Genomic DNA, 27,672 nt, shown 5'->3' on the forward strand with positions numbered 1-27,672 from the left:
TGCAGAGAAAGGGTGACTAATCCCTGGTTTCCTCCTCACTCCCTTGATGCTCAGGTAAAACAGGGAGCCACATAGCCGTGCATGAACTGTATGGGTAGGAACCTGGGGAGGAGAGAAGCTGTGGTCCCTAACCATTCCAACAAAGGCACAAACCCTAGCAACCAAAGGAAGCGACCACCTGTGACAACATAGATGGTTTTCTTTTCTCCAGAGCATGTGAAGTTATTAACCTTGGTTGCGAACTTTAAGGTCAAGGACCCTTCTGTTGAGCTTAGATCTTGTTCTCAGTACCCAAATGTGTTAGAATGATTAATAGCATGATAAACTCAAGTTGAAGGAGATTTGAGAGGCCTCTTCCATGAGTTCCTTACAAAGAGCTGTCATAAAGAGGGCTAACTCAACGTTAGAAGAGCTATTAAAATACACATTTAAAGTCATCTTTCCTCTGGGTCTCTTATTGGAGTTTCTCTGTGTGGGCATGTTCCTTAAGCAGGAAGTGGGTGGACAAGAGCGTACTGGGTACAATTTGTGTATTTGCAAGAGTGAACAGAGGTTTTCACTGAGGGAGAGCATATGTTTCTGGGGCTCCATCTGTGCAAAAAGCTTGGGCGTCCTGAACTACTAAAGATAAAAAAAAAAAGACTTTTTGAATACTTCTATTTCATACATCTTTTATCGTCTGTGGACATTTGGAACAGTGTAACTGACCCTAACTAGCTGTGCTACTCACAGCACAAGGATAAGTTCCCAGCTGCACCTGTACTAAGGGCAGGTCCTCCCACAATCCTTCGCGAGCCGTGTCCTGGGGCCTTAGAGGACGTGCTTGCCCAGGGTCTGAGCTCGGACTTTGCAGGAGCCACGCCCCTGTCCCCTGCGGGCCTGGGTCCCTGCGGGGCGGGGCTGGGCGGGTCTTTCGGCGGGGCGGGGTTTGCGGCCGATCCCCACGCCTCTGCGGCTCTGCGGGCTTGTCCCGGCAGTCCCTCCCTAGTCACCGCGCCGGCACCATGGCCGTCCCCGGCTCACTGGCCGAGTGTGGCTACATCCGGACCGTGCTGGGCCAGCAGATCCTGGGTCACTTGGATAGCTCCAGCCTGGCCTTGCCCTCCGAGGCCAGGTTGAGGCTGGCGAGCAGCAGCGGCCGCAGCGACCCGACAGCCCGGAGCCAGCGGATCCAGGAGCAGGTGCAGCAGACCCTGGCCCGCCGGGGCCGGAGCTCCGCGGTCGGCGGTGAGTCGAGCCCCACCTACTGTGCTAGTCGCCGCTCTGCGGTGCGAACCTGTGTCCGCCCGCCCACCTGTTGCTCACCTTCCCCTTTCGAACTCGTGGTTGGTCGCTTTCGAACACGTTTCCTCCCCTACCTTTAGTTCAGGTCTAGCTTATTCGTATCTTAATTACACAATTGTCTACATTAACGAATACGATCGATTTCACCCTTCACCGCTTGCTCCGAGATCCGGCCGAGATTCTAAAAGCACTTTGAAATTTTATGCAGACTTTGTTTGGTATGTGGAAGTGTTCTTCTGGGGAAAAAAAGCGCTTTTGGTTTTTATTTAGATGTTTTAGAATTTACGACTCTCCATAAATATGTTTAGAAAGAAACCTTGAAAGCCCCGCGGCTCCTTCATCCTCTAAATTGAGGTTACCTCGCCCAAATATTTAGGAGTGTTCCACTAAGTATCTGCAGTGAATATTTGATCTGCGACTGAACAAACTGAGCAGGTAGGCTTTGGGCCTGGGAGCAACCCCAACACCCTGAGAAGAAGGAGGAAGGAGACTTTGACCAGGCTGGAGGTAGCCCCGCCTGCCCACCTCACACCCACACACCAGCACCAACAGATGCTTGGGTGCAGAACCGCCCTCATTAAAAAAAAAAAAAAAAAAAAAAAAAGAAAAACCACCCCTCCCCCAACACACAGACTAGTTGGCAAAAGTGTGGTTGATCAGAAAAAAATCATCGGAAGCTCTGGCAAAAGTGGTTACTGTTAAGAATAAGAAGAATGGTTCCGTGCCAGCGTGTCGATTTCAAGTAGCAGAGTTCAGCAGACTGTACTCTTTTTAGTTTGTCTAAAGGTTAAGGCAGTTGATGTTTGCATACTTGAAAAGTAAAGAGGTGTTTGATGATTCTGAGCTCATGTAACCGAGTGCCTATAATGTCCCTAATTATGCTATGTGGTTCACACTTTACAGTATCTTTTTAAAATGAACTCTTTTTTCTCTTTCTATATATGTAGATATAGATAAGATTTTAAGATATGGCTTCCAACTTCCTGTCTCTGCCTCCCGTGTGCTAGGATTAAAGACATGAACCACCTAGGTTTTCTGTAGATCCAAGCTTAGAGACAAGAAAACTGAGCAAATAAATAAGTCAAGATCCCAGATAGAAAGAGGCAGTGGTGGTATATAAAAGCCAGAATGTGGTGTTTTAAACCAATCGTTATTTATGGCATTAAGTGTTTGATTACTAACACAAAATGAGATTACCTGAAACTAAGCTTCCCAGTAAGGACTCCTTTTCCTCCAAGAAAAACTAAGAGGATGGGAAGGTTTACATAAGAAAGAACTGCCCTAGTCCCTGGTGAGAAGAAAAAACAAAATTCAGGGTTAGGAATGTGGCAAAGGACTCCAGGATGACTCAAGTCAGTCAGTGCCTGGCTAGTACTGGCTAGTCCTGCCATTTCTTCCTGCAGTGTGAGCAACCTCATGCCCAATGCTAACCTGGAACTAAAGAGCCTCCTTTCTTATCATGTAAGGGTAGCCAACTCAGAAGAACAAGCAGGCATCGACTAGTAAACAGTGGAGTGGGGGGTCCAGTGTGGGCAGAACGAAGAGGGATCTTTGCTAAGCACCTATGGAATTGGAAAGGTATATGAGCTAGATGAGGTGCTGCTTCAAGTGGGAGGCAGTCAACGGTTGTATGAGGATGGTCCAAGCCCCACAATATTGGTGTCTCCTCTCCACTGAATGTGTTCTTTTTCAAGGGGCATTATTCAGGTGCTGAATTAAACCCAATTTTGGTGTGCTTTGTGACAAGAAGTTTAGACCCAAGGAAATGCAGTCCTGAATCAAAAGCCCTAAGTACCCAGAGAACAGCAAGGGTATCACAGAGTGTTAAAATGCTAAGTTCTCCCAGCCAAAGAGAATTTTGAAAGTTTGTTTGAAGGAACTGTGATATTAGCTCCCCAGCCCCACACTCTGAAACTAGGATTTTTAAATCTCAGACATTTTTTAGGATTGTGCAGGGAAAGTAGCTGGGGATGTGTTACTGTAGAAGAGGTGACCATGAATATTGTAGCCAAGTTGACATGGGAGAACAAAGGCACAACCTTGGTGCTCTGTTCAGTTGAGTGGTTCTTCCAATTAAGGGGATAAAACGCTGAGCTATTTTTGATTACAACAGAGCTCTTTGGCAGGGTCTGCAGAAGTGCAGCTTCGGTGAGGGTAAGGCATCAGACCCCTATTCTGAAAAGAACTCAGCTACAGGGAACCAGCAGCATAAAGTGACCCTCCCCTGCCCCCCGTTTAATTGAGCACTTTGAAAACTTTCCGGACTCTGGGTCGCTGCATTGCTTTTATATTTTCCTTACATCCGTGTCCTGTCTGTAGTGCGGAAACTCTTCAGTGCTGAAACAGTGCTGACCTGGAAAGACTGACCCTGATGTTACTGCCCTTAGCCCCAGTGTCCTGGAGAATTCTGGATTGTTGACATACCAGAAAGGATGAGGCAGCAGACAGTCTGCTGAAAGATTTGTGGTTAATACCTTGTAAGGCGCTTACAACCTCCACGTCTGTCTTATCCTGTGTGTGTCCACTGTAAGCCACTCACTGGCTTTGGTATCATTTTAAACTGCTGAATATTTTAAAGTCTTACAAAAGTCAGAATGGAACATTTAAAAGTGTTAAAGGAAGATAGCAAAAATTATTATACTATAAAACATTGTTTTACTTATTCCATTGTCTTTTTCTCAAGTGCCCAAATAGGAAGAAATTGCAGTATATAATGCTTTGAATGCACAGTGAACTATATGACAATTCATTTTACAAGGTCTTTGGAGATCTACCATAAATGCTTCAACCATGCTTGTTACTAACATAATTTACTGATGAAGCTACTATCAATGTGGGGATTAGAGTGGGTTCTGGAGAGAGGACTACAAATTTATTCTGATCTTCAAGTATAGTGGCTCATGCCTGTAATCCCAGTACTTAGGTGACTGGGGCAGGAGGATGGCTGTGAATTTAGGACAAGCCTAGTCTACAGCATAAAACCCAGTTTGTAACACAAAGGCAGTTAACAAGTCCTGCTACAAAGAGAAATTATTTCATAATTGTCATTTATAGTTGCCAGTAAGAGATTTGTCCTTTCAGAGAAGTAAAATAAAAGCTTTTAATGATTTTTACCTAGACTAGAAATTCAATTTTAATGTAAAAGAATGCTAAGCTAACTGAAGATAAAATAGCATAAAGCTTTGCATTGGAAGACTCCTTTGCTAAAGGGCATTCCATATGTGAGTCACTCTTGATGGAGAGGGTAGTCTGTAGGTGGAAGGGAACAGGAGGGAGAAGCCTGTGACCGCTGAGCTCATTCAGACCTCAGGGTGCAGTGACGTCTGTGGTATCCCATAGTACACTTTCATTCAGATCTGGGAAAGTACATTTTTTTATGCGAGAGTTTTGTTTTTATAAACTTCTGATTATACTCTGTCAAAATAGAATACCAACAAAATGAAGGTTAGAAAGAACAAACTTCTCAAGTGGGAAGAACACATCCTTCTGTGCGTGGGATAGTGGTTAGAAGGCTCGCTGCAGAGTCAGAGGAACTGTGAGAAACCAAAAGTGTTGGGTCACAGGATTTGATTAAGGCATTGTCCTTTAGAGTAGGAATTACCTTAAGGAAAAGACCTGGCTGATGTCAGAGTTGCCCTGGGCTAGTGTGCTGTTGTCATGGGAACAGAAGGCCATCTTTAGAACTGATTAGTCTAGCTGTTTGTGACTCATTGTTGCCTTCTCTTACGGTATCCTTTTGTATATCAACTTTAAAACTTTTTTCTCATGTATTAAAATAAGGCTTGTTTTATTTTTTTCTTCATATTGTTCAACATTGATATTGATATAGAACTTAAAAAGAAATATGTGACTTGAATGCCAGATTTTATTAATGTGATCTACAATGAGAGTGTTTGTTTCCCACTCAGATGATCTTCAAGATACTCAAATTATTTAATTCTGAGATAAATGCAGACCTCTATTTTGTGTGTATATCTAAAAATATGTATTTACATACAAGCCCCATGCTCCTTTTTGGGAAGGAGACACTAAGTATCATCAGTAAGACTGGATATAGAGAGCATGATTTAAGATATGTTTTAATCTTTGTGCCAAAGTAACCCATTCCCTTCAGTTCACTAAATTAAGAATAAACAGTGTGTAAGGTTTCCTTTATAACAGAATAGCAGTTCTCAGCCTGTGGGTTGTGACCGCCTTGGAGGCTGCATAGCAGATTATCCTACATACTAGATATTTACATTATGATTCATAACAGTAGCAAAATCACAGTTACGAAGTAACAGTGAAATAATTTAGTGGTTGGGAAGTCTGATGACTATAAGAGAAACATTAAAAAAAACCTACTGTATATCTTTTATACATTGGATTTGGGGCTTGGAAGTATATATTTAAGTTTTTAAAGGTCATATTGATAGCTTAGTATGTAGGCCTAAATAAAAGTATTTAAAAATAGTCTGCAGCATTTAAAAAGACAGTACACTGTTACCGCCGAAGGACTGCACGTATTTACTGAAATAAAGCTTTAACTATCATAATGTTAGTTGATCCAAGCAATAATATACAAATTCTATAATTTTATCATTTTCAGAATTTCAAAGAAAAAACATTGCATGTTAGAAGCTTACTGATTAGTTTAAACTTAGAATCACATCAATTTACTGAATATTGTAAGATGGTAAAACTTTTTACATTCTTATTTGTTTTATGCTCTGCGTGTTTTTCATGCATGAAAGTCTTGCACCATATGCACGCAGCATCCACAGAGGCCGAAGGGGGGGGGGGGCATTAGATTCTCTAAAAAACTCGTGCACTACCCTGTGGCTACTGGTAATCAGATCTGAGTTTTCTGCAAGAACAGCTCTTCTAACCCATGAAGCCATCTCTTCAGTCTCAGATTGCCATTTTCTTGCTTGTTTGTTTGTTTGTTTTGTTTTGTTTTGAAATAAAAGAATAGAGACAAATGAACATTTTTCTTGATAGGTAAAACAAATTCATTATAGAGTAAAAAAAGACCAAAGGTATATGTACAAGTCACACAGATAAGAAATCAACGAATACACATTATCTAAATATAGACTCAACCTGGCCAAAAATGTCAGTTTTTTTTTCTTCTTCTGATTCCTCAGTGAGAGTTCTCTACATTTTGTAGAAAACAGTTTTCTTTCTTCACAATGTACCTAGAAACACAGAGGAGGGATGATGTCTGAGTACCTGCCATCCACCTAAGCCTGGGACACACGTGCCTGCTGACATCACTGCCCAGATGCACAGGCCTGGCAACCCGTGAGACGGCATGGACCAAATCTGTTAAGGAGGCTATTTCTGATATCTGAGTGACACTGCTAATGGACATTTAACCTGGCAGGGGCTGCTGCAGGACCCTCTGAGAAGTGGAGCATGAGATATGATTCTTTGTGTAGAGGAGGAAAAGTCCACTTTGTGATAAGAACCTCTTGCTGCTCTGATCTGGCCTCCTCTATTTTCCATGCAGCTACTAAGTGAAGATTCTAAATTCTCTGTGGTCTCTGAAATGCCTTTGGGTTTTGGCTGCCATGCACAGGAGTAGGATCTGTTTTCCTCCTGGCATTCCAAGTTCTCTGTGATATCATGCCTGCAACTTGTCACGCTCATTTCTTCCTGTCACCACCATGTCCTCAGCAAACACACACGGTTTATCTTGTTATTCCCACACCTCTCCTCCCCCACTCCCCTTTCTCTCTGCCTGGCTAACTCAGTTCAGTTGTGTAGGTGGCTTTCCCCCATTCCTCTGGAAGTGGGGATTTTAAGTGTTACTTAAAGAATTTGATAATTGTAAATCATAGAAGGTTTTAGCTAGAAAGAAACATAAAAATGCAAATTTCCTGCAGAAATGCATTTGGCTTGCAAGGAATATTTAAAGAAGAAAGAGCAGTTCTGCTTAGTAAAGTGAGAAGTTTGGCCCCAGCCAATGAAAAGCTGAGAGATAAAATGGGTTGAGATTCTTCATTAAAAAAAAATACATATTGAAGAATTGTAATTGTTTGTTTTTTGACCTGAAAGTTTCAGTGGACTCTTGGCATTTCACACAGGACGGCCTCCAACCCTGAGGCTCTAGTAGATGCCCTTGTGTCTGAGCAGCTGGAACTTTTGCAACACATCAACACAGGAATGCATTCAACTTGGCAATAAAATAATTGATTGTGGTTTTTGTTTTCAGCCTTTTGTGATAGCTGGCCAGGAACTCAGTCTGTGTAGAGAGGTTAGCCTAAACTCACACATCCGCCTGCCTTTGCATCAACCTGAGAAATGCTTGGATTACTGACATGCCACCATGCCTGGCATGCTTCTTGTTTCTTTTTCCTAAGGGCCATTCAGGAACAGTTCAGCAACGGCTACTCCCATCTTCAAACTGGTGGTATCTGGACAATGATTATTCTTTTCCTGTGAAGTGAGATTTTCTCAATGAGCCAGGATGAATTATAAATTCGGGACTCTAGTAATCTTCCCAATTTAACCTATAGACACATGCCATCATGCCCAGTGCCATACCATCTCTCTCTGGAGTCTTAAAAAAAATGCAGCCACAATAATCAGACAGCTAGGATTCCAAGTCAGTCTTAATAGCCATGGTTCCAAAAAGCACCACAAAACCACTCCAGGTGGTGGGTGTCAGATAGAAACAGTGATGACACTGGGCAGCAGTCTGATAATTTATTGCTGATTTTAGACCATTGCTTGAAGCTCAAATGAATAAACTGTAGTTTTTGTCATTTTTATTGGGATGTTGTTTTAACGCAGTCTCATATTGTTCTATCTTGAAGTCATTAGTTCAAATGTTCCTCCTACCTCAGCCTCCCCAATAGCCTATTTACCGTACTCACCTCTTTGGAAAACAATACGAAACAAACAGTAAATCTGATGTTGTTTGAATGAGAATGGCCTTCATGGGTTCATATTTGAATGCTTAGTCCCTAGTTGTTGGAAGTGTTTGGGAAGGGTTAGGAGGTGTGGCCTGTTAAAGGAGGTGTGTCATCAGAGGTGGGCTTTAAAGTGTCAAACTCCCACACCAGGACAGTCTCCTTTCTCTCAGCTTCTGTCATATGGATAAGATGCAAGTGTCAGCTGTTTCTCCAGTTCCATGCCTGCCTACCTGTCACCATGCTTCTCGCCATGATTGTGGACTTACCCCCTGACACTGTAAGAAAACCATTAATTGAATGCTTTTTAAAATAAACTGTCTTAGACATGGTGTCTCTTTAATCACCAATAGAATAGTAAGGAAAACATCTGGTTTCTTATCAGCTAATTAATACTTACTTACCTGTACAAACTCTATAGGGAGCTTCTGTTTCTCTGGAGATAGGGATATAATCTTTCTTCATTTTACCTCCCCCAGGCCTTTAAGGCTCAAAGTCTTTTGTGTTACCTCATGTCTATACAGTGAGTCCGCAATCCCGTGCCAGCATAACCTTTACTTCTACAGCTGTCCACACTGTGGCTGGACCAGGGAGTAAGGGGGAAGAGCTAGCTTAGGCAGGAGCCGTGCCCTTGAGAGTATCCTTAAGACCTCTTTTTTTTCCTTTTTTTTTTTCTTTTTCTTACAACTTTGTTAAAAAAAAGAGAGATACATGTACAGATTTTTAAGAGCATTTTGGCATAAAACTATATGAATATATTTTTGTCAGTACTTGATTTTTTTAAAGGTTTGATAGTATGCACTGAAATCTTACTAGTTGCCATAAGCATAAAGTACATGTAAAATAAAACACCTCTTCTAAACTGAAGAAATTCCTTTCCTTCATTCAGTGCTAGGGGCACTGAGACACAGCAGCTGGAGAAGTTCCCTTGATCATTTAGGGACCTCCCTACAAGGCACACAGCATTTGTGGCTTGAACACAAAACAGAAATTTTGACATAGCAGATGCGAAATAAAGTTAGAGATTTTATGTTCAAAAATATTTTAATATTAGCCTGAGAATTAAGGTTAAGATGGAAAGCAAGGTGCTAGCATGGAAGTAACATGCCACAGAGATGGCCAGTGAGACACACCTGTGTGGGTGCAGGCCCCCACAGGGGAAGTTGAGGGTAATACAGCATTACTCGCTTGTGCCTTTTCTAGTGGCGCCCTGAAGGTATGATCTCACAAAGATGGCCTCTCCTTTATAACTAACCACCATAGGAGTCTCCAGAGATTCTAATATGATAACGTAAAACCAGAAGCCAGCAGGGCTGCATATGGCATTTATCATGTCCTTTGCCTGCCAATGGAGTTCTGCTGAGATTCCTAGGCAACTGAGGGATGCTAGCTGGGAAGAGAAAGTCTTTTATTGAGTTGCTAATTGTACTGGGTCCTTCCTTCAACTGCAAGCAGCTTCAATGAATTTGAGTCAGAAGCTCCTCACCCTTTCCAGGCCTCAATATTTCAACGTCTCAAGTGACAGGTATAAGCCCACAGGTGCCTCTCCTCAGGAAGCAGACAGAAATGCTTGATTGTCATCAGAAGTAGGGACTCATGTGCAAGCATAATTCAAACTGTTTAACTTTCTGGTAACAACAGTCTTCATTCTCCCTCCAAGTAATTTGTGAATAATTATTAGTCCCTTGAAATGTAAACATTGAGACTCTTTGTTAGGAAATTCCCTCATGTTGAGAGGGACTGTGTTGTATTCTGTTCTCAGCATCCCTCTTGTGGCTCACAGGACAGGTCAGTGTCCTTCCTTACTTGTGTGAAAGAAAAGCTGCAGGACAAGAATAAAGGATAAAAAAAGACATTGCCTCAGCTTTAAAAGTCTTTTTTCCCCCATTTAAGATATTAGAAAACATACAAAAAGAAGACTAAAGAGACTGGAGAAACAAGGCCAGAACTGTCTTCTACCCCACGTTTCTCAGAGATGAGTAATTGAGTGTATGAGACGTGCATGCATCACTGAGCACAGGGCCTGGCTTTCCCCTGAAGTGTTTGTGGAATCCACTGGTATCCTGATTTCACAAGCACAGTCTCATAGAAGAGAGGTTAGGTTTTTAGAATGTCTACACCTTAGCCTAGCTTTAGACTGCTTGGTGGTGTCTGTGACTACACTGGCCCCACCATCTTGTTTACACGAGCTCCCTTATCTAGTGTTTGAATGTTTATATTGCCTTCCACTTCTGAACAGCAAAAAATTCCAGAGCTCCTACCCTGGGAGCACAACTTACCTCTGACCTGAGAAACAGCACTTCCTGGGACAGAACCACCCTGGTTCCCCAGTACCCGTCAGCTCAGCAGCAGCACTGGCCTTTCCTAAAGCCTCTTGCCTGTGTTGGCCTTGGACTTTCCATTGTTTCTTGTTCTCTTTTGTTCCCGATTTTGTTTTCTGTTTGGTTGGTTTTTATAACTTTCATAATTTCATTCACGCTGTCTGCAACTCAGAAAGAGAGATTTCAGGATTACTGGCAAACACCCCCTGGCACTTGGAAACACCCAGTAAATGTCTTGATAAACTCTGATCACATTTGTCTTTTCCAAAAGACAACTTTTATCTAGCATTTTGTTTGTTTGTTTTGTTTTTTAGATACTCTCTGTATTTACATTTGAAATGTTATCCCCTTCCCCCACCTCACTCCCATCCCCCTCCCCCTCCACTTGTAACGAAGGTGTACTCACCCTCTCCACCCCATTGCCTTGACATTGCCCTACATTGGGAAAATGTGCCCTCCCTAGACCAAAGGCCTCTTCTCACATTGATGCCAGACACTGCTGTCTTCAGCTACAAATGCAACTGGATCAAAAAGTCTCTCATTGTGTGCCCAATGGTTCATGTTTTATTTAGACCATGGGAGTTGTAGAGGGTTTGGATGATTGATAATGTTGTTCTTCCCATGACATTGCAATCCCTTTCAGCTCCTTCAGTCCTTTTTTTAGCACCTTCATTGGGGTCCCCGTGTGTAGTCCAATGGTTAGCTGCAAGCATGCTCAGCTGTATCTGTATGACTTTGGCAGAGCCATTGAGGAGGCATCTCTATCTGATTCCTGCCAGTAAGTACTTCTTGGCATCAGCAATAGTGCTTGGGTGTGGTGACAGCATATGGGGTGGATCCCCGGGTGAGGCAGCCTCTGAATGATCCCCTCTTCAATCCCTGCTCTTTCACATGATCCTGTACCTCCTCCCATGAGTGTTTTGTGCTCCCTTCTAAGAAGGACTGAGGCATCTGCATTCTGGCCTTCCTTCTTTTTGAGCTTCATAAGGTCTGTGAATTGTTTCTTGGGTATTCAGAGCTTTCTGGGCGCTAGTACCCAATTATCAGTGACTGCATATCATATGTGTTCTTTTGTGACTGGGTTACCTCACCAAGGAGGGCATTCTCTAGTTCCATCCATTTGCCTAGGAATTTTATTAAGTAATTGTTTCCAATAGCAGAGTAGTAAAATGTACCACATTTTCTGTATCCATCCCTCTGTTGAAGGACATCTGGGTTCTTTCCAGCTTCTGACTATTATAAATAAGGCTGCTATGAACATGATGGAGCATGTGTCCTTGTTATATGTTGGAGTATCTTTGGGGTATATGCCCAGGAGTGGAATAGCTGGGTCCTCAGGTACTACTAATGTCCAATTTTTGAGGAACTCCCAGACTGATTTCCAGAGTGGTTCTACCAGCTTACAACCCCACCAGCAGTGGAGGAGTGTTCCTTTCTCTACATCCTTGCCAGCATCTGCTGTCACCTGAGTTCTTGATCTTAGCCATTCTGACTGGTGTGAGGTAGATCTCAGGGTTGTTTTGATTTGCATTTTCCTGATGACTTCGGATGTTGAGCATTTCCTTAGGTGCTTCTCAGCAATTCGGCATTCCTCAGTTGAGAATTTTTTTGTTTAGCTCTGTACCCCATTTTTAATAGTATTGTTGACTTCTTTGTATATTTTGGATATTAGCCCTTTATCAGATATTGGATTGGTAAAAATCCATTCCCAATCTGTTGGCTGCCTTTTTTTTTTTTTTTTTGTCTTGACAGTGTTCTTAGCCTTATAAAAACTTTGCAATTTTATGACGTCCCATTTGTCCATTCTTGATCTTAGAGCATAAGCCATTGGTGTTCTGTTCAGGAAAAATTTCCCTGTGCCTATGTGTTCTAAGGTTTTCCCTACTTTCTCTTCTAATAATTTTAGTGTACCTGGTTTTATGTGGAGATCTTTGATCCACTTGCATTTGAACTTTGTACAAGGAGATAAGAAAGGATCTATTTGCATTCTTCTGCATGCTGACTGCCAGTTGAACCAAGACCATTTGTTGTAGAGGCTGTTTTTTTTTCCATTGAATGTTTTTAGCTCTTTTGTCAAAAATCAGGAGACCATATATGTGAGGGCTCATTTCTGGGTCTTCTATTCTATTTCATTGATCCACGTGCCTATCTCTGTACCAGTACCATGCAGTTTTTAGCACAATTGCCTTGTAATATAGCTTGAGGTCAGGAATGGTGATTCTCCCAGAAGTTTTTTTATTGTTGAGAATAATTTTTCCTATCCTAGGTTTTTTGTTATTCCAGATGAATTTGCACATTGCTCTTTCCAACTCTCTAAAGAATTTAATTGGAATTTTGATGGGGATTGCATTGCATCTATAAAATGCTTTTGGCAAGATGGCCATTTTTACCATATTGATCCTTCCAATCCATGTGCATGGGAGATCTTTCCATCTTCTGAGATCTTCCTCAATTTCCCTATTCAGAGATTTTAAGTTCTTGTCATACAGATCTTTCACTTGCTTAGTTAGGGTCACACCAAGGTTTTTTATATTCTTTGTGACTATTGTGAAGGGTGTTGATTATCTAATTTCTTTCTCAACATATTTGTCCTTTGAGTAGAGGAAGGCTACTGATTTGTTTGAGTTAATTTTATATCCACCCACTTTGCTGAAGTTGTTTATCAGCTGTAAAGTTCTCTGGTGGAATTTTTGGGGTCACTTAAGTATACTATCATTTCATCAGCAAATAGTGATATTTTGACTTTTTCCTTTCTGACTTCTATCCCTTTCACTTCCTTTTGCTGTTTAATTAATCTGTCTAGGACTTTCAGTACTATGTTGAATAGGTAGAGGAGAGTGGGCAGCCTTGTCTGGTCCCTGATTTTAGTGGGACTGCTTCAAGTTTGTCACCATTTAGTTTGATGTTGGCTATTGGTTTGCTGTATACTGCTTTTATTATGTTTAGGTATGGGCCTTAAATTCCCGATCTTTTCAAAACTTTTAACATGAAGGGGTGCTAAATTCTGTCAAGTGCTTTCTCAACATCTAGTGATATGATTATGTGTTTTTTTTTTCTTTGACTTTGTTTATATGGTGGATTACATTGATGGATTTCCATATATTAAACCATTCCTACATCTCTGGGATGAAGCGTACTTGATCATGGTGAATGATTATTTTGATGTGTTCTTGGATTCGGTTTGCAAGGATTTTGTTGAGTATTTCTGCATCAATATTCATTAGGGAAGTTGGTCTGAAGTTTTCTTTATTTTTAGGGTCTTTGTGTGGTTTAGGTGTGAGAGTAATTGTGGCTTTATAAAAGGAATTGGGTAGTGTTCCTTTCTATTTTGTGGAATAGTTTGGAGAATATTGGTATTAGGTCTTCTTTGAAAGTCTGATAGAATTCTGTACTAAATCCATCTGGTCCTGGGATTTTTTTTTTTTTTCTTTTTTCTTTCTTTTCTTTTTTTTTTTTTTTTTTTTTTTGGTCTTGGGAGGCTTTTGATTACTGCTTCTATTTCTTTAGGTGTTATGGGACTGTTTAGATGGTTTATGTGATCCTGATTTAACTTTGGTACCTGGTATTTATCTAGAAATTTGTCTATTTCCTCTAGATTTTCCAGTTTTGTTGAATATAGGCTTTTGTACAAGGATCTGATGATTTCTTTTGTACAAGGATCTGATGATTTCTTGAATTTTCTCAGTTCCTGTTCTCATTCAACCAGTGTTTTAAAAACTTAGATATAAACTTAAATTTTTGTCATGCATCTGATAATTGTTGATTGATACATTTGTATTCTAAATTACCTTAATGATTTTTTAATTTCAGGGAACCTTCATCGAACCAGCAGCGTTCCTGAGTATGTCTACAAGCTGCACTTGGCCGAGAATGACGTTTTTGGAAGGCAGTCACCTGTCACTAGGGACTATGACATGTTTAAGGTGGGACATCAGAGAACATAACCTCTGATCATATTATCAGGAAAACAATTTCAGACTTTTTGTGGAGAGGGTACTCTGTCTCAAGCGGTCTCCTTTCCCAGTTTTTGAGAAAATTTGTGTAAACATTATGGAAACTGGGGCTTCAAAGTTAAAAATTTTGAACAATATTAAATTCTAGAACAAGTAAATATGACTCAGGGTAATTCAGAGGTACTGACTTCCATTTTATTAAAAGAAATGGACATGTTAGATTGTAATCCCAAAGTCAGCCATTATACTTCATTTAAGTTTTATTTCTCTCACACAGCCTGGAGTGCCTGCCACTTATGGAAGTCGATGGGGGAGAGGGACAGCACAATACAGTTCCCAGAAGTCAGTTGAGGAGAGATCCTGGAGACAGCCTCTGAGGAGACTTGAGATTTCCCCGGATAGCAGCCCAGAGAGGGCCCAGTACGGGCACAGCGAATACCAGTATGCTTGGCGGAGCCACGTGGTGCCTGGCGGGCGCCTTACCCTGCCACACTATGCTCGCTCAGAGATCCTGGGCCTGCGCCAGGCTGGCACAGCCCGCAGGCCAACCGGGTGTGGCTCACTCAGCGATGCTGTCTTCGACAGTGGCCCGCTCAACCCCGCGATGCCCACCCGCCCTCCTGGCACCAGCCACAGCGCGGGCAGCCTGCTGGAAGAGACCACCATGCGAGTAAGCCAGGCTCGGCTTCAGGGCACGCAGAGCAGAGCTGCACGCTCCTCCTGGCCCCGAAGTTCAGTCCGTAGCACCCTGAGGGAGCCAGGAATCATGCTGCCCACCGCAGGCCAGGCTGCGGTGGGCAGCAGGGATGCGCATGGAAACACCTTCTCTGACGCCCAGCTCGGGTGAGCCTCGAGAACTGCCTCACAGTTTTATATTGTGTTTATGTATTAACTTACCTTTTGACCCAGTCTTCTAGCTTTTTGCTAATGTCCAACTCATCCCTGTATTCTCAGCACTCTTAAGAGTGAGGCAGGTGCACACAAGACACTAAAATTTATTCTGAAAGAGAAAGGAAGGAGTGAAAGAAGACGAAGATGAAATAACGACTTTTTGCTATCTGGATCCTTTTGTTACTTAAATCCTACAATCACTAGCCATAGTTGGGTCAGAATATTGTTTTCATGGACAGTGTAATTTTAATAGAATATTTAATTTTATTTCAAAGAGTAATCTCTTCTGGAGATTCCCAAAATTTGGAGACTAGGGATTAACTCTTATTTCGAAAGGGAGAGTTTTGTGTCTTCTGGGAAAGAGGCAAATAGGCATTCCCCCAGTGAGTAAGCAATGGCAGCTGCTTTCCCGCTGCTGTCTGCTTGCCTCACACCTGCACACCACATCTTCTGCCCCACTTTTCTTTCACATTTCCCTTTGGCCAGATCCTGTTTCCAGACTTTACCTTTTTATGCCCTCTTACTATATTTTCCTATCTGTGCATTTTCCTGGGGAATATCTAAATGCATCTCAAACTTCCACTGTGATACAAAGTACTAAACTGTGGGTTAATTATCCCAGAAGATTGGAAATTTTTCACTTATGCAGTTGGAAACAGTGTCAAGGGAAGAGGAGACACTAAGCACTTGTCTGAAACAGACTAAAAAGAAAGGTTTTGTTTTTTTATTTAATCACCAAGTGAGGGGCTGGAGAGATGACTCAGTGGTTAAGTGCACTGGCTGCTCTTACACAGGTCCTGAGTTCAGTTCCCAGCACCCACATGACAGCTTCTCCTTATCCAGTTCCAGGGCTTCTGACACCTTCACACAGATATACATACAGGCAAAACACCGATGCATAAAATAAAAATAAATAATAAAAGTGAAACATTCTACATGGACTTTTTTCTATAAATGAAATTTCTGTACTTCTTAAAGCTGAATAATTCAACAAGTGAAGTACTTCCATAAAGCCCCATGGAGAGAAACCTGGGGTAAGGGTCTGAGAGAGGAGCAGAGAAAATAATCAGGGTGCATTGTAAGCAGCAGCTCTGTGTGGAATGATTACAGAGTAGAAAGCAGTGCACTTAGATCAGGTCAGGAGACTAAGGAGAGTGGAACTTCAGCACATCACCAGGCAACTTGGGACCTACAGTAGGTTGGAGCAAAGAAGTCACACTGAATGTCCTGCACATCATGTTTATTCTCATTGTTTTAACAATAAGAAATGACATGTCCTTACTTTTTAACACAAAGAAAAATTCTTTACAAAGGAAAGTAACTAATTGTGTATATATAAGAAGAGGAAGGCCCTTAGAGTAGGTGCAGGAGCCATGGAGCAGAGACCAGGAGCTGTGTCTCAGAAAGCTAACAGAAGGTGTCACTTTCAGCCTAATGCCTAGACTGCTAAGAATCTAATCCTCTCTTGTTTAAGGAGGGTAGTTTTGTGAAGTTTTGTGACCTGCTTTAAGTAGCAGGGGAGAACCAAGACTGCTTTCCTATCTGTGGTGTCCAAGTACCTTTCAGTCTGACATAGTCAAAAATGGAAACTGCATATTATGAGGTGATATATTCTGAAACATTGAAGAGGTTTTTTTTTTTTTTTTTTTTTTTTTTTTTTGGGGTATATTTTTGTCTTATTTTGGACTTTGTAAGTTTCCTGTTAGAAAAAAACTTGCAGTTATATTTCTGTCTTCTATTTGTAATTAATAATTTATGAAGAATAATCAGTTTTCCTTTTGTAATAGAATGCTGACCACACTGTCACTCTGGTTATCACTGATTTTTTTTTAACACTGAGCATGTCATGCAGACATCATTTAGGAGTGCTGAGTGTATGGCATCTTCCCTCCTCTTACACTGCCTGCTCTCACCTGGGTCTTTCTTTCTGTAGTCACTTCCCAGTTGAAGGCCTGCTTTACTGTGTCAGCTTAGACTCTTGACTCCAAGCTTTCCACTAAGAGGAATAAGTCATGTGCACAGCAGCATTTTCTCTATACCTTGGACAGTCGGGCAGTTTTCATCTTTCAACAACACTTACAGAGCCTGGTGGCTTTGGAGATGTAACCATATGCTGTATCAGGAGATAAAGACTGGGCAAACTGTGGCAGGAATGTTAGTCAGTAAGCCAGGCATTCCACACAGAAAATTACTAGGATTTCTTTTTCTGGAGGGGTTGTTCTTCTATAAAGGTTCTTATTCTGATCAAGAGCATTTTGGGCTCTTCCTGTCATATCTCTTATTTACATTCATTAAGTTTCTTATTTTGGATGTGAGTGTGTGTGTGTATGTGTGTCTGTGTAGTTTGTATGATATGTGTGTGGTATGTCTGTCTGTCTGTATTGCTATAAAAACCATGGAAGCACACTTACCTCAGCTGATCTACACTGACGAACATTGAAAGGCTCACTTTTTGAGTTCCTAGTTTAGAAGACAGGAACCTGGAAATAACTGTTCTTTCTAATCTCTCACTTATCTCCCCAACCCCTCTCTCAATTCACACTTCTGTGGGCCTCAAGAAGTGCTATCTTGTAGCCCACACTAGCCTTGAACTTAGCATACAACCAAGGATGGCCTTGAACTTCTGATCTTTCCACCTCTACCTCCCAAGTACTGAGATTATAGGTTTGTGCTGCCACCTGGTACTGGGGGTTGGACAGAGAACTGAACATTGTACATGTCAGCTGAACCCTAGCTCTGGCCTGCCATCTCTTTTTAACCAATTACGATTGTGTTCTGAATTATATTTTTCAAATATGGGAACATTATATAGTTCTTGGTGTAGAGGACACCAGTGATCTGATTTCTTTAAATACCCTCATACTCATGAATTGCCTTTCAGTGCAACAGTAGCCAAAGCTCCATATTTTGAGGTGGCATATTCTGAAGTTCTATGTTGAAAGTGTATTACAACAAAACATCACATTGTTTCTTATGTCCGTCCCTGCTTACCACCACACAGGGACAGCAGTCACAGCCTATGCACATTCACTGCTCACCTGTGCATATAATTGGTAAAGAGAGACTATCCACACTGAACTTGCTAGCATCTGTTAGAAAACAATCTCACAAGATGTCTTGGGTGTTTGTATTACTTGGAATGAATTAGGTGTAACCATGTCCATATTAGAGTATCTAACCCAGTCACCTCCCAGCGGAAATTAAAATTTGCTCTGCAAATCAGTTGGGGTTATGTTTTACAGGCAATGCCCTCCATAATGTCCTCTGTATTCAACTATGTATGACTTCATCAACTACTGAAGGACCAGCTGCCCACTGAGCACTAGGCGAACTCTGTTACTGTGGCGGAGTGAAGTGTTGCAGAGAGCAGAGTGGGGTCGAAGTGTTAGGGAAAGCATTTCTAGAAAGATGATTAGGCATCACTGTGCCTGACACACAGTCACACCAGCATGACTGATTTTACCAAAGCAAAACTGAGGTTTTCTGGTTGCTGTTGTATTTTCAAGTAAAATAGCAGGTTTGAGCAACTCTGAGAAAAATCTAATGATTATTTTGTTTTTAGGGAGATGTTTCTACTGTAGCTGTGAAATTCCCAAAGTTGTAATACTTTTAAATTTCTATGAACAGATTTTCTTTAAGTTGTGTTTAAATGTTGTATTGGGGGCTGGGGGTAATTGTTTTTTGTATAATTACAATACCATACCTTATCTTAGAAAGTTGCATTTCTCTTTTTAGTACACATTGTTACTCTCTTCTACAACATCCTCAGAGACTAGAGATACTTTGCCACTAGTCTGATACCTTCTGATTTTCAGGGCTGATGTTTCTTAAGCTAAAGAAAACCTAGAGTACAGATGTTCTAGGTGCACTCCTGGGCAATCAAGAGGGCATGGTTTGCATTTTCACTATTTCGTCTGTGACTGTTTGTCTAGGAATGCAGACATAGAGATGACCTTGGATCGAGCTGTGAATATGCTGGATGCAGACCATGTACCAGTGTCCAAGATCTCTGCTGCAGCTACCTTCATACAGCATGAGAGCTTCCAAAAATCTGAAGCACGGAAAAGGGTGAGTATCTTCTAAGCTCATGTTAAATCAAGCAAAGTGTCAGTGGTACATTGACCTTGCACACCAAGTCCTTGATGTAAATGTAAAATCTTTCACTGAAGGCTGAAACAGCGCCTCCTAGTGTATACAAATTGGAACACTGCACAAACAAGAGTGTGGACACAGGTCTGTAATTCAGAAATTCAAGTCTATTCTTGCCTACACTGTGGATTAAGGAGAGCTTGAGCTACACTGACCTATGGGTATAGTAGAATGTCAGTAGGACTCATTTTATTGCTATATTCCTTTAGTAGAACAGTAATATTTAATTTTCCACTAGCCTATCTAGCCTCAGGTTCTTGGTCACCCAAAGAGTGTTAGGTGTGGGTTCCAGCTCATGGAGTGGGCCTTAAATCAAATAAAAATCTTGGTTGGTACTTCCATAAGCTTTGTGCTACTATTGTGCCAGCATATATTATAAATCTCAGGATTTGTAGCTGGGTTGGTGTTTTCCTTTCTCCTCTGGTAGTGTGCATAATACCCTGTAGTAGCATAAAGACTGGTTCTTAGGGGTGAAGGTTCTAAGTAGGCACTAGCTAGACTTCTCTGTGTTTACTGAGTTATATAGGTTGTCTTGAGTAATGGGACTATCTTAGTTAGGGTTTTATTGTTGTGAGCAGACACCATGACCAATGCAAGTCTTCTAAATGACAATATTTAATTGGGGCTGGCTTACAGGTCCATTACTATCAAAGCGAGAACATGACAGCATCCAGGCAGGCAGGTGCAGGAGGAGCTGAGAGTTTTACATCTTCATCCAAAGGAAGCCAGGAACAGACTGAACATCCTCATGCAGCTAGGAGGAGGGTCTCCAAGCCGCCTCCAGAGTGACACACTTCCTTCAACAAGGCCACACCTTCTAATATTGTTACTCTCTGGGTCAAGCATATTTCTGGTTTTTGTTTTGTTTTGTTTTGTTTTGTTAATTTTCTGTTAATTAGTTAGGGTGACAAGTATGCAATAGCTTGAGTTGATTGAGGGGTCCCATAGAATCCCCTTGTCCAACAATGCTGTGCTGGCTAGTTTTATGTCATTGAGAACAGGGAATCTCAACTGACAAAATGCGTTTATATGACCAGGTTATAGGCAACCCTATAAGTCATTTTCTTGAATGGTGATTGATGGGGAAGGACCCAGCCCAATGTGGCTAGTACCATTCTTGAGCTGGTAGTCCAGGATTCTATAAGAAAGCAGGCTGAGCAAACCATGCAGAGCAAGTCAGTAAGCAGCACCCCTCCATGGCATATGCATCAGCTGTTACATTCAGATTCCTGCCCAGCTTGAATTCCTGCTTTCACTGCTTTTGATAATAAACTGTGACATGAAACCTTTTATTCCCCAGCTTGCTGTTGCTCATGGGGTTTCATCACAGCAATAGAACCCTAACTAAGATAAATGCAGTTATATGTAACCCACTCCTGGCACTGGGTGCTTCATGTGGTAATGAGAGATGTCCAGCTAGAGCTTGCTCCATTTGTCTATTATTTGGCAATTCTATTTAGACCAACTTTATCTATGTTTGTATTTTAGGAAGTTACTACTGTATTAGGTTTCCACGTGACCCCTCAAATGGCCCTTAGTTTTAGCTGTCCTTCCCCATGTTCCCTCCTTTCCTTTCCTCTTCTCTACTGCTCCCAATTTGATTCTATTGTTCCAGTACCACCACTACTACCCCATCCATTCATCCATCCATTCATTCATCCATCCATCCATCCATCCATCCATCCATCCATCCATCCATCTGTATTTATCCTATTTCCCCTAGATGCATCTCTCCCTTGTAGTCTCCTACCCTGTACCTAACCTCTGTACTTATAAGGATTGTAGCCTTATCAAAGAATTAACAATACCACCCATATATAAGTGAATATATACCATATTAATCTTTCTGAGTCTGGGTTACTTCACTTAGGATGCCCTTTTACTTTTTAGCTCCAGACATGCATCTGCAAGTTTCAGTTGTCATTTTTAAAATAAATGAGTAATATTCCATAATGTAACTATACTAAATTTTTTTCAAAGTCCATAGACATCTAGGTGACTTCCAATATCTAGCTATTATGAATTTAGCAGCAATGAACATGGTTGAGCAAATGTCTCTGTGTCGAGATGAAACATCTTTGGGTGAATACCCAAGAGTGGTATCATTGGATTTTGAGCTGTATGTTTTACCACCTTTCGGAATTGACATACTGATTTTCACAGTGGCTATATATATAAGTTTAGATGCCCACCAGCCATGGCTGTGTGTTCCTTTACCCCATAACTGCATCGGTATGATCGTAGTCATTCTGAAAGGTGTAAGATAAAATCTCAACAGCGCTTTGATTTTGGTTTTTTTGGTGACTAAGGAAGTTGACCATTTCTTCAAATGCTTCCTGGCCGTTTGAGTTTCCTCTTCTGAGAATTCTCTGTTTAGATTTGTGCCTCAATTTTAATTAGTTTGTTTTTTTAATAACATTTTTCTAAAGTTCTGTGTATTTTGGGTATTAGCCCTTTAGTGAATGTGTAGGTGGTACAAATTTTTCCCCGTTCTGTAGTCTGCTGTTCTTTGAATGCTAGTGTGCTTTGCCTCATAGAAGCTTTGCAATTTCATCAGTTTCCATTTGTCAACTGTTGTTCTTAGTGCCTGCGCTAATGGTGTTCTAGTCAGAAAGTCTTTTTCTGTGCCAGTGCACTTGAGATTATAATACCATCTGCAAATAAAAATACTTTGACTCCTTCCTTTCCACTTTGTATTACCTTGATTTCCTTCTGTTGTCTGATTGTTCTAAGACTTCAAGTACTGTATAAACAAGGCATGGAAAAAGCGCACAGCCTTGTCTTGTACCTGATTTTAGTGGAAACGCTTTCAGTTTTTCTATATTTAGGTTGGTGTTGGCTCTGGGCTTATAATAAATTGCCTTTATTAGACTTGAGAGATGGCTCAAAGGTTAAGAGCACTAACTGTCCTCGTAGAGTACCTGGGTTCAGTTCCTAGCATCCACTTCGTAGCTCATAGCTGTTCTCCAGTTCCAGGGGATCTGACACCTTCTTCTGGCTTCTGCAGGTGCTAGGCATGCTAGTGATGCACAGACATACATGCAAACAAAACACCCATATACATAAAATTACTAAATAAACAAATAAACGTAAATTGCCTTTATATGTTTAGATAGGTCCCTATATCTGTAAACTCTTCAGGACTTTTATCATAAAGGAGTTTTCAATTTTGTCTTAGGCCTCTTTTGCACCTAATGATGTCAAAGATTATCATGTGTTTTTCTCTTTCAATTTGTTTATATTGTGGATTATGTTTATCAATTTATTATCTTTTTTATGTGTTCTTGGATTCGGTTTACAGGTATTTTATTATTAAGGATTGTTTTAAACATGTGTTTATAAAAGAAATTGGTCTATAATTTCCTTTTTGGAGTCTTTATGTGGTTAAGGAATCAGGTTAACTGTGGACTCATAAGATGAACGAGGCTAGATTTTGTAAAATTCTTTGTATTTTGTAGAATAATTTGAGTAGTATTGGATTTTGATTTTTCTTTAAAAGTTTGATAGAATTCTTCTCTGATACTATTTGACCCTGGGGGCTTTGGGGTTTTGGTGGTTTTTGATTTGTTTTTTTGGTTTTAATTTTAGTTAAGAAACTTTTAATTACAGCTTCTATTTCACTAGAATGTATGGATGTATTTAAGTTGCTTGTCTGGTCATGATTTAACTTTGGTCAGTGTTATATATCAAGAAAATGATTTTTCTTTTTTATTTTCCTGTTAGGAGTTTGGGTTTTTAAAGTATCCTTTTGATTCTCTGAATTTCCTTTCTGTCTGTTACTATTGCCCCATTTTTTATTTTTGTCTCTAATTTTGTTAATCTGGACTTTCTCTCTGCCTTTCAGTTAGCTTGGCTAAGGATTTGCAAATCTTAACTGATGTTCACAAAGCACCAACTCACTGATCTTTTGTATTTTGTTTGTTTGTTTCTATTTTATTGATCTCAGCCCTGCTAAGCTTCAGTCTCTTTCCTTCTACTCCTTCTGTGTGTTATTTCTTTGTTGTTGTTCTGAAGCTTTCAGCTGTACTGTTATGTTACCAATGTGAGTTCTCTCCAACTTTTTTAATGTAGGCACTTAGTGCTATAAACTTGGCACTTACAACCACTCAAAAATTAAGAAAAGAAATGATAAAGTGCTCAGAATTAAAATAAAACAAATACATAACATACCCAAGTTTATGGAACACTTTATCATTTCTTAATTTTTGAGTTTGTAATTTTCTGTTATTACTGTGGATGTTGTTGTCTGGCTTTACTCTGTACCAGTTCGATGTGGTACAGGGTGTAATTTCTGTCTTGTTGCTGTTGTTTTTATTTGTTTTCTGTCTGAGTATGTGGTTAATTTTGGAGAAAGCTCTGTGAGGTGCTGAGAAGAAGGTATATTCTTTTGTGTTTGCCGAAATGTTCTGTAAATATCTGTTAGGTCCGTTTGGTTTAATGTTAGTCAATTGTAGCATTTCTCTGTTTATGTTTTGTCTGGATGGGCTGTAAAGTGTGAAGTGTGTAATGTCAAAGCTAGGTGTTGAACTCTCACAAGACAACTTGTGCTGGTCACTCTGCCATGTGAGCTTCAGTAATGTCTCTTTTGTGAACTTGGGTGCCCTGTGTTTGCTGCATAGATGTTAAGAAGTACAGTGCCCTCTTGGTAGATTTTTTTTAAGCTTTAACGAGTATAAAGAGCTCTTCTCTATCTCTACTGATCAGTTTTGGTTTGAAATTTATTTTGTTAGATACTAAAATGACTGCACCAGCTTGCTACTTATTTACTTGGAATATCTTTTCCAACCTTGTACTGTGATACGATGTCTGTCATTATTGTTAAGGTTTGTTTGTTCTTGGATGCAGCAGAGGGATAAATTTTATTTTTAAATCTATTTTGTTAATGTGTACTTTCTTGGGGCGGACTGACATAACTGATGTTGAGAGATGCCACTGGGCAGTGTGTTGGTGCAGTTTATCCCCATGCTCTGGTGCTGGGCTTCCCCTCACATCTCTTGATTTGATATCATTTATTCCTTGTTTTCTTCAATGTGGTTAAGTCTTCTGGCCGATGTTTTCCTTCCAGCACCTACTATAGGGCTGGGTTTGCAGGTAGGTATTGCTTGAATTTCCTTTTATCAAGTAATGTTCTTCCCTCCATTTATTGAAAGGATCAATCCTTCAATTTGGTGTCTCTTAGAATTTGTAGACTATCTCCCCAGGAATGGCTTTTAGAGTCTCCATAAAGAGTCGTGCTTGTTGATCTTTTTCCCTTTTAGTATTTCATATTCATTCTCTCTTTGCTCCATGCATTTAATTATTATGTGCCATCTTTTCTTGTTCTGTGTTTTTGGTGTTCTGTATGTTTCTTGTACCTTGAAAGGCATCTTCTTCTTTGGATTAGGAACATTCTATGATTCTGTTTAATATATTCTCTGTAATTTTGGCCTGCCTTCCTCTATCCCTAACATTGGTAGTTAGTCTATTTGTTGTATTCCCAGATTTCCTGAATGTTTTGTGCCAGCGGCTTTATAGATTTAACACATTCTTGAATGAAGTATTCACTTTTCTGTCTTATCTTTAATATCTTATGTTCTGCTGGTGAGGCTTGCCTCTAAGGTTCCTGTTTTGAGTTCCTGAATTTTTTTCCCTTAGTTTAGGTTTTCTTTAGTGATTTTGTTTCCACTTTCCTATTTTTTTCACTGCATTCCACTGTTGGTGTTTTCATAGATTTATTTAATGGATTTATTCATGACTTTTTTAAGGACATCTCATATTCATAAAAGCTCTTTTGAAGTCCTTGTCTTGTGCTTTAGTGATATTGTACTTCTTGTAGCAGTGTTTCTGTCCTCTAATAATCACTGTTGTCTCTGTAATTTGTTGTGTTTTTATGTTGGAGTCTAGGCGTTTGTGTTTGGGGAGATTATACTTCCTGGTGGTAATACCTATTCTTATCCTTGTTGGCTGGGTGCTTTGTTGTTTGGTTTCTGTTGCCCTCTTTTGTTCTTAGTAGAGTGTGTGGCTATGGGGTGCCAGGTAGGAAATGCTTTTGGGATCCTGGTAGGTGTGGCCACTGGGGATTTTATGTAAGATATTGTTTCTAGGTATTAGGAACTGACACCTAGGAATGTGTGTGGGCTAGAAGTAAGTGGGGATGAGCGGTTCCCAGGAGGGAGGAAAGTACTGTGTGCCTCCAGGATCTGAATAGTCACCTGGAAATGGGGCTATAGAGGAAAGAGAGGCCACTGCAAGTAAGGATGAGGCTAGAGGATTGGATTTGAAAGGAAGAAGGGGAAGTAAATGTTGCCCACCTGTTTGCCTGGCCTGTGTGGCCATTGGGTCCCAGGGAATTGGTGTCAAAGACAAAGGGATGGGGTAGTGGGGAAGGATGTGAGAAAGATTTGTGTGATCTTTATGAGATGGGGTCGGAGAAGAAGATAATGTCACAGAATATGGTCTGCTACAGAACTGGGAATGAAGCTGGGAGATTGCATTTGCAGGAAGAAAAGAAAGGGAAGCCTTTTTGCTTCTTTCATTGTAGCCCCTCATAAATGTGATCACTAATTGCAACAAGGTCAGTATTAGCCTGTTTTGAAACTTCTTCAACCAATAAAATTAGTCTAAAACTTTTCAACTTAGTGTCAGGTAGATTTTTAGAAAGGGCCAAAGGCAACCACATTATTTGTTGAAAGATTATAAAAATGGTTTCTAGTCCAGTTGCTAATATCTTCTCCTCTGAATCACCTAGATCTTGGCCTTTATAGTCTGCATTGCTCTAAGCACTACTGTCTTCTAAGCTCCCACTATGATGTCCCATTAAGCTGCTTATAGTTCAACCACTTTCTAAGTCCAGAATTGCCAAACCTTTCACATTCCTCTAAAGAACAGCACGATCCGGCTTGTCAGAGCAATAGCCTGTTTCCTGGCACCAAGTTTTATCATAGTTACTTTTACATCGTTGTGACAAAACACCATGATCGAAGCAACTTACAGAAGGAGAGTTTATTGAAAATTAACTAATTTTCAGAGGGCGAGTTGATGACCATCATGACAGAGACCATGGCAGCCAGCAGGCGTGGTTATGGAGCAGTAATTGAGCGTTTATACCCTTATCTGCAAAGCTCCCTCTTCTCCATGACACACCTTCTCCAACAAAGCCACACCTTCTAATCCTTCCCAAACAGTTCCACCAGCAGGAGACCAAGCATTGAAGTATATGGCCCTTTGGAGTCACTAATTCAAATCACCACACATTATAAGTATATTGTGTTTTAATTCACTTTTAGGATTTTGTTATTTTCTTCTTGATTTCTTTAATGACCAATTTATTATTAATTATTGTGTTGATTTACTATTTGTCAGTGGATATCAGTTGCAGATATCTTCTTCATAAGGGTGTGATCCTGTAGGTTCTGTGTCTTCCTCTCAATGCTGGGACTCTATTTGACTTGAACATGTGCAGTCCTTGTGCATGCTGTGATAGTCTCTGTTAGTTTACATATACATCATTTCTGATTAGACTGCATTATACTTTCCTTGAAGTCATCTACCATATCTCGCTCTTAAAATCTTTCTGCCTCCTCCTCCACATAGGTCCCTGAGCTCTGAGTGGAGAGGTTTGATGACAACATTCCATCTAGGATTGAGTGTTCTAAAATCTTTCACCTTCTAGTATCATGAGCATTAGCCTAATTTTTTTTTTTAATGCCCTGAATTCTTAGTCTACTTTGTGCTTTAGGCAGAGGCATATTAGACAATACCACCCACAGAAGTCCTCTCTTGAGATGCCAGATTTGGCCTAACCTCCAACCCAACATTCAGACATTGTATGCCCCATTTTGTTTTTTATGTAACTGTTTTTCATCAAAAGTACTTCCCTTAAAGTTAGCACAAGCTAGAAAGTAGGTGATATATATGAAACTCTCAACACGATGTTGACATCAGAGACAGAATGGAAAGGAGAAACTTGTTGTGATGATTATTTTCATTATAACTTACTATTTAGATTATTTTGTAATGCTGGTTTTTTTTTTTTTTTTTTTTTTTCTGTTTTGCTAGTTTTTTCCTGATCAACCCAAAAGAAAATAAGGTTGGAAGATTCTTGCCATAAATTCTACTTTTGCTATTTTTACATGTTCATTTATTATATGGCATGCCTACACACATGTATCATGGCACAGAAGTGGAGATCAGAGGACC

The 27,672-nt window shown here is 40.5% G+C and overlaps 1 protein-coding gene across 1 annotated transcript in view; it reads left to right on the forward strand.

Moving 5' to 3' along the window:
• Positions 1–1,004: 1,004 nt before the first annotated feature.
• PKP2 (plakophilin 2) overlaps positions 1,005–27,672 on the forward strand; it is a gene marked incomplete at its 5' end in the record, with an annotated part of 67,352 nt that continues 40,684 nt past the window's right edge. Inside the window, 4 exons of the mRNA XM_080919398.1 lie at positions 1,005–1,227; positions 14,312–14,424; positions 14,732–15,297; positions 19,278–19,413. Of these exons, the coding sequence (XP_080775524.1) occupies positions 1,005–1,227; positions 14,312–14,424; positions 14,732–15,297; positions 19,278–19,413 (1,038 nt within the window). The remainder of the gene's footprint in view (positions 1,228–14,311; positions 14,425–14,731; positions 15,298–19,277; positions 19,414–27,672) is intronic.

The sequence above is a fragment of the Micromys minutus genome (genome assembly GCF_963924665.1).
Source record: "Micromys minutus genome assembly, chromosome: 7".
NCBI classification, from domain to species: Eukaryota; Metazoa; Chordata; class Mammalia; order Rodentia; family Muridae; genus Micromys; species Micromys minutus.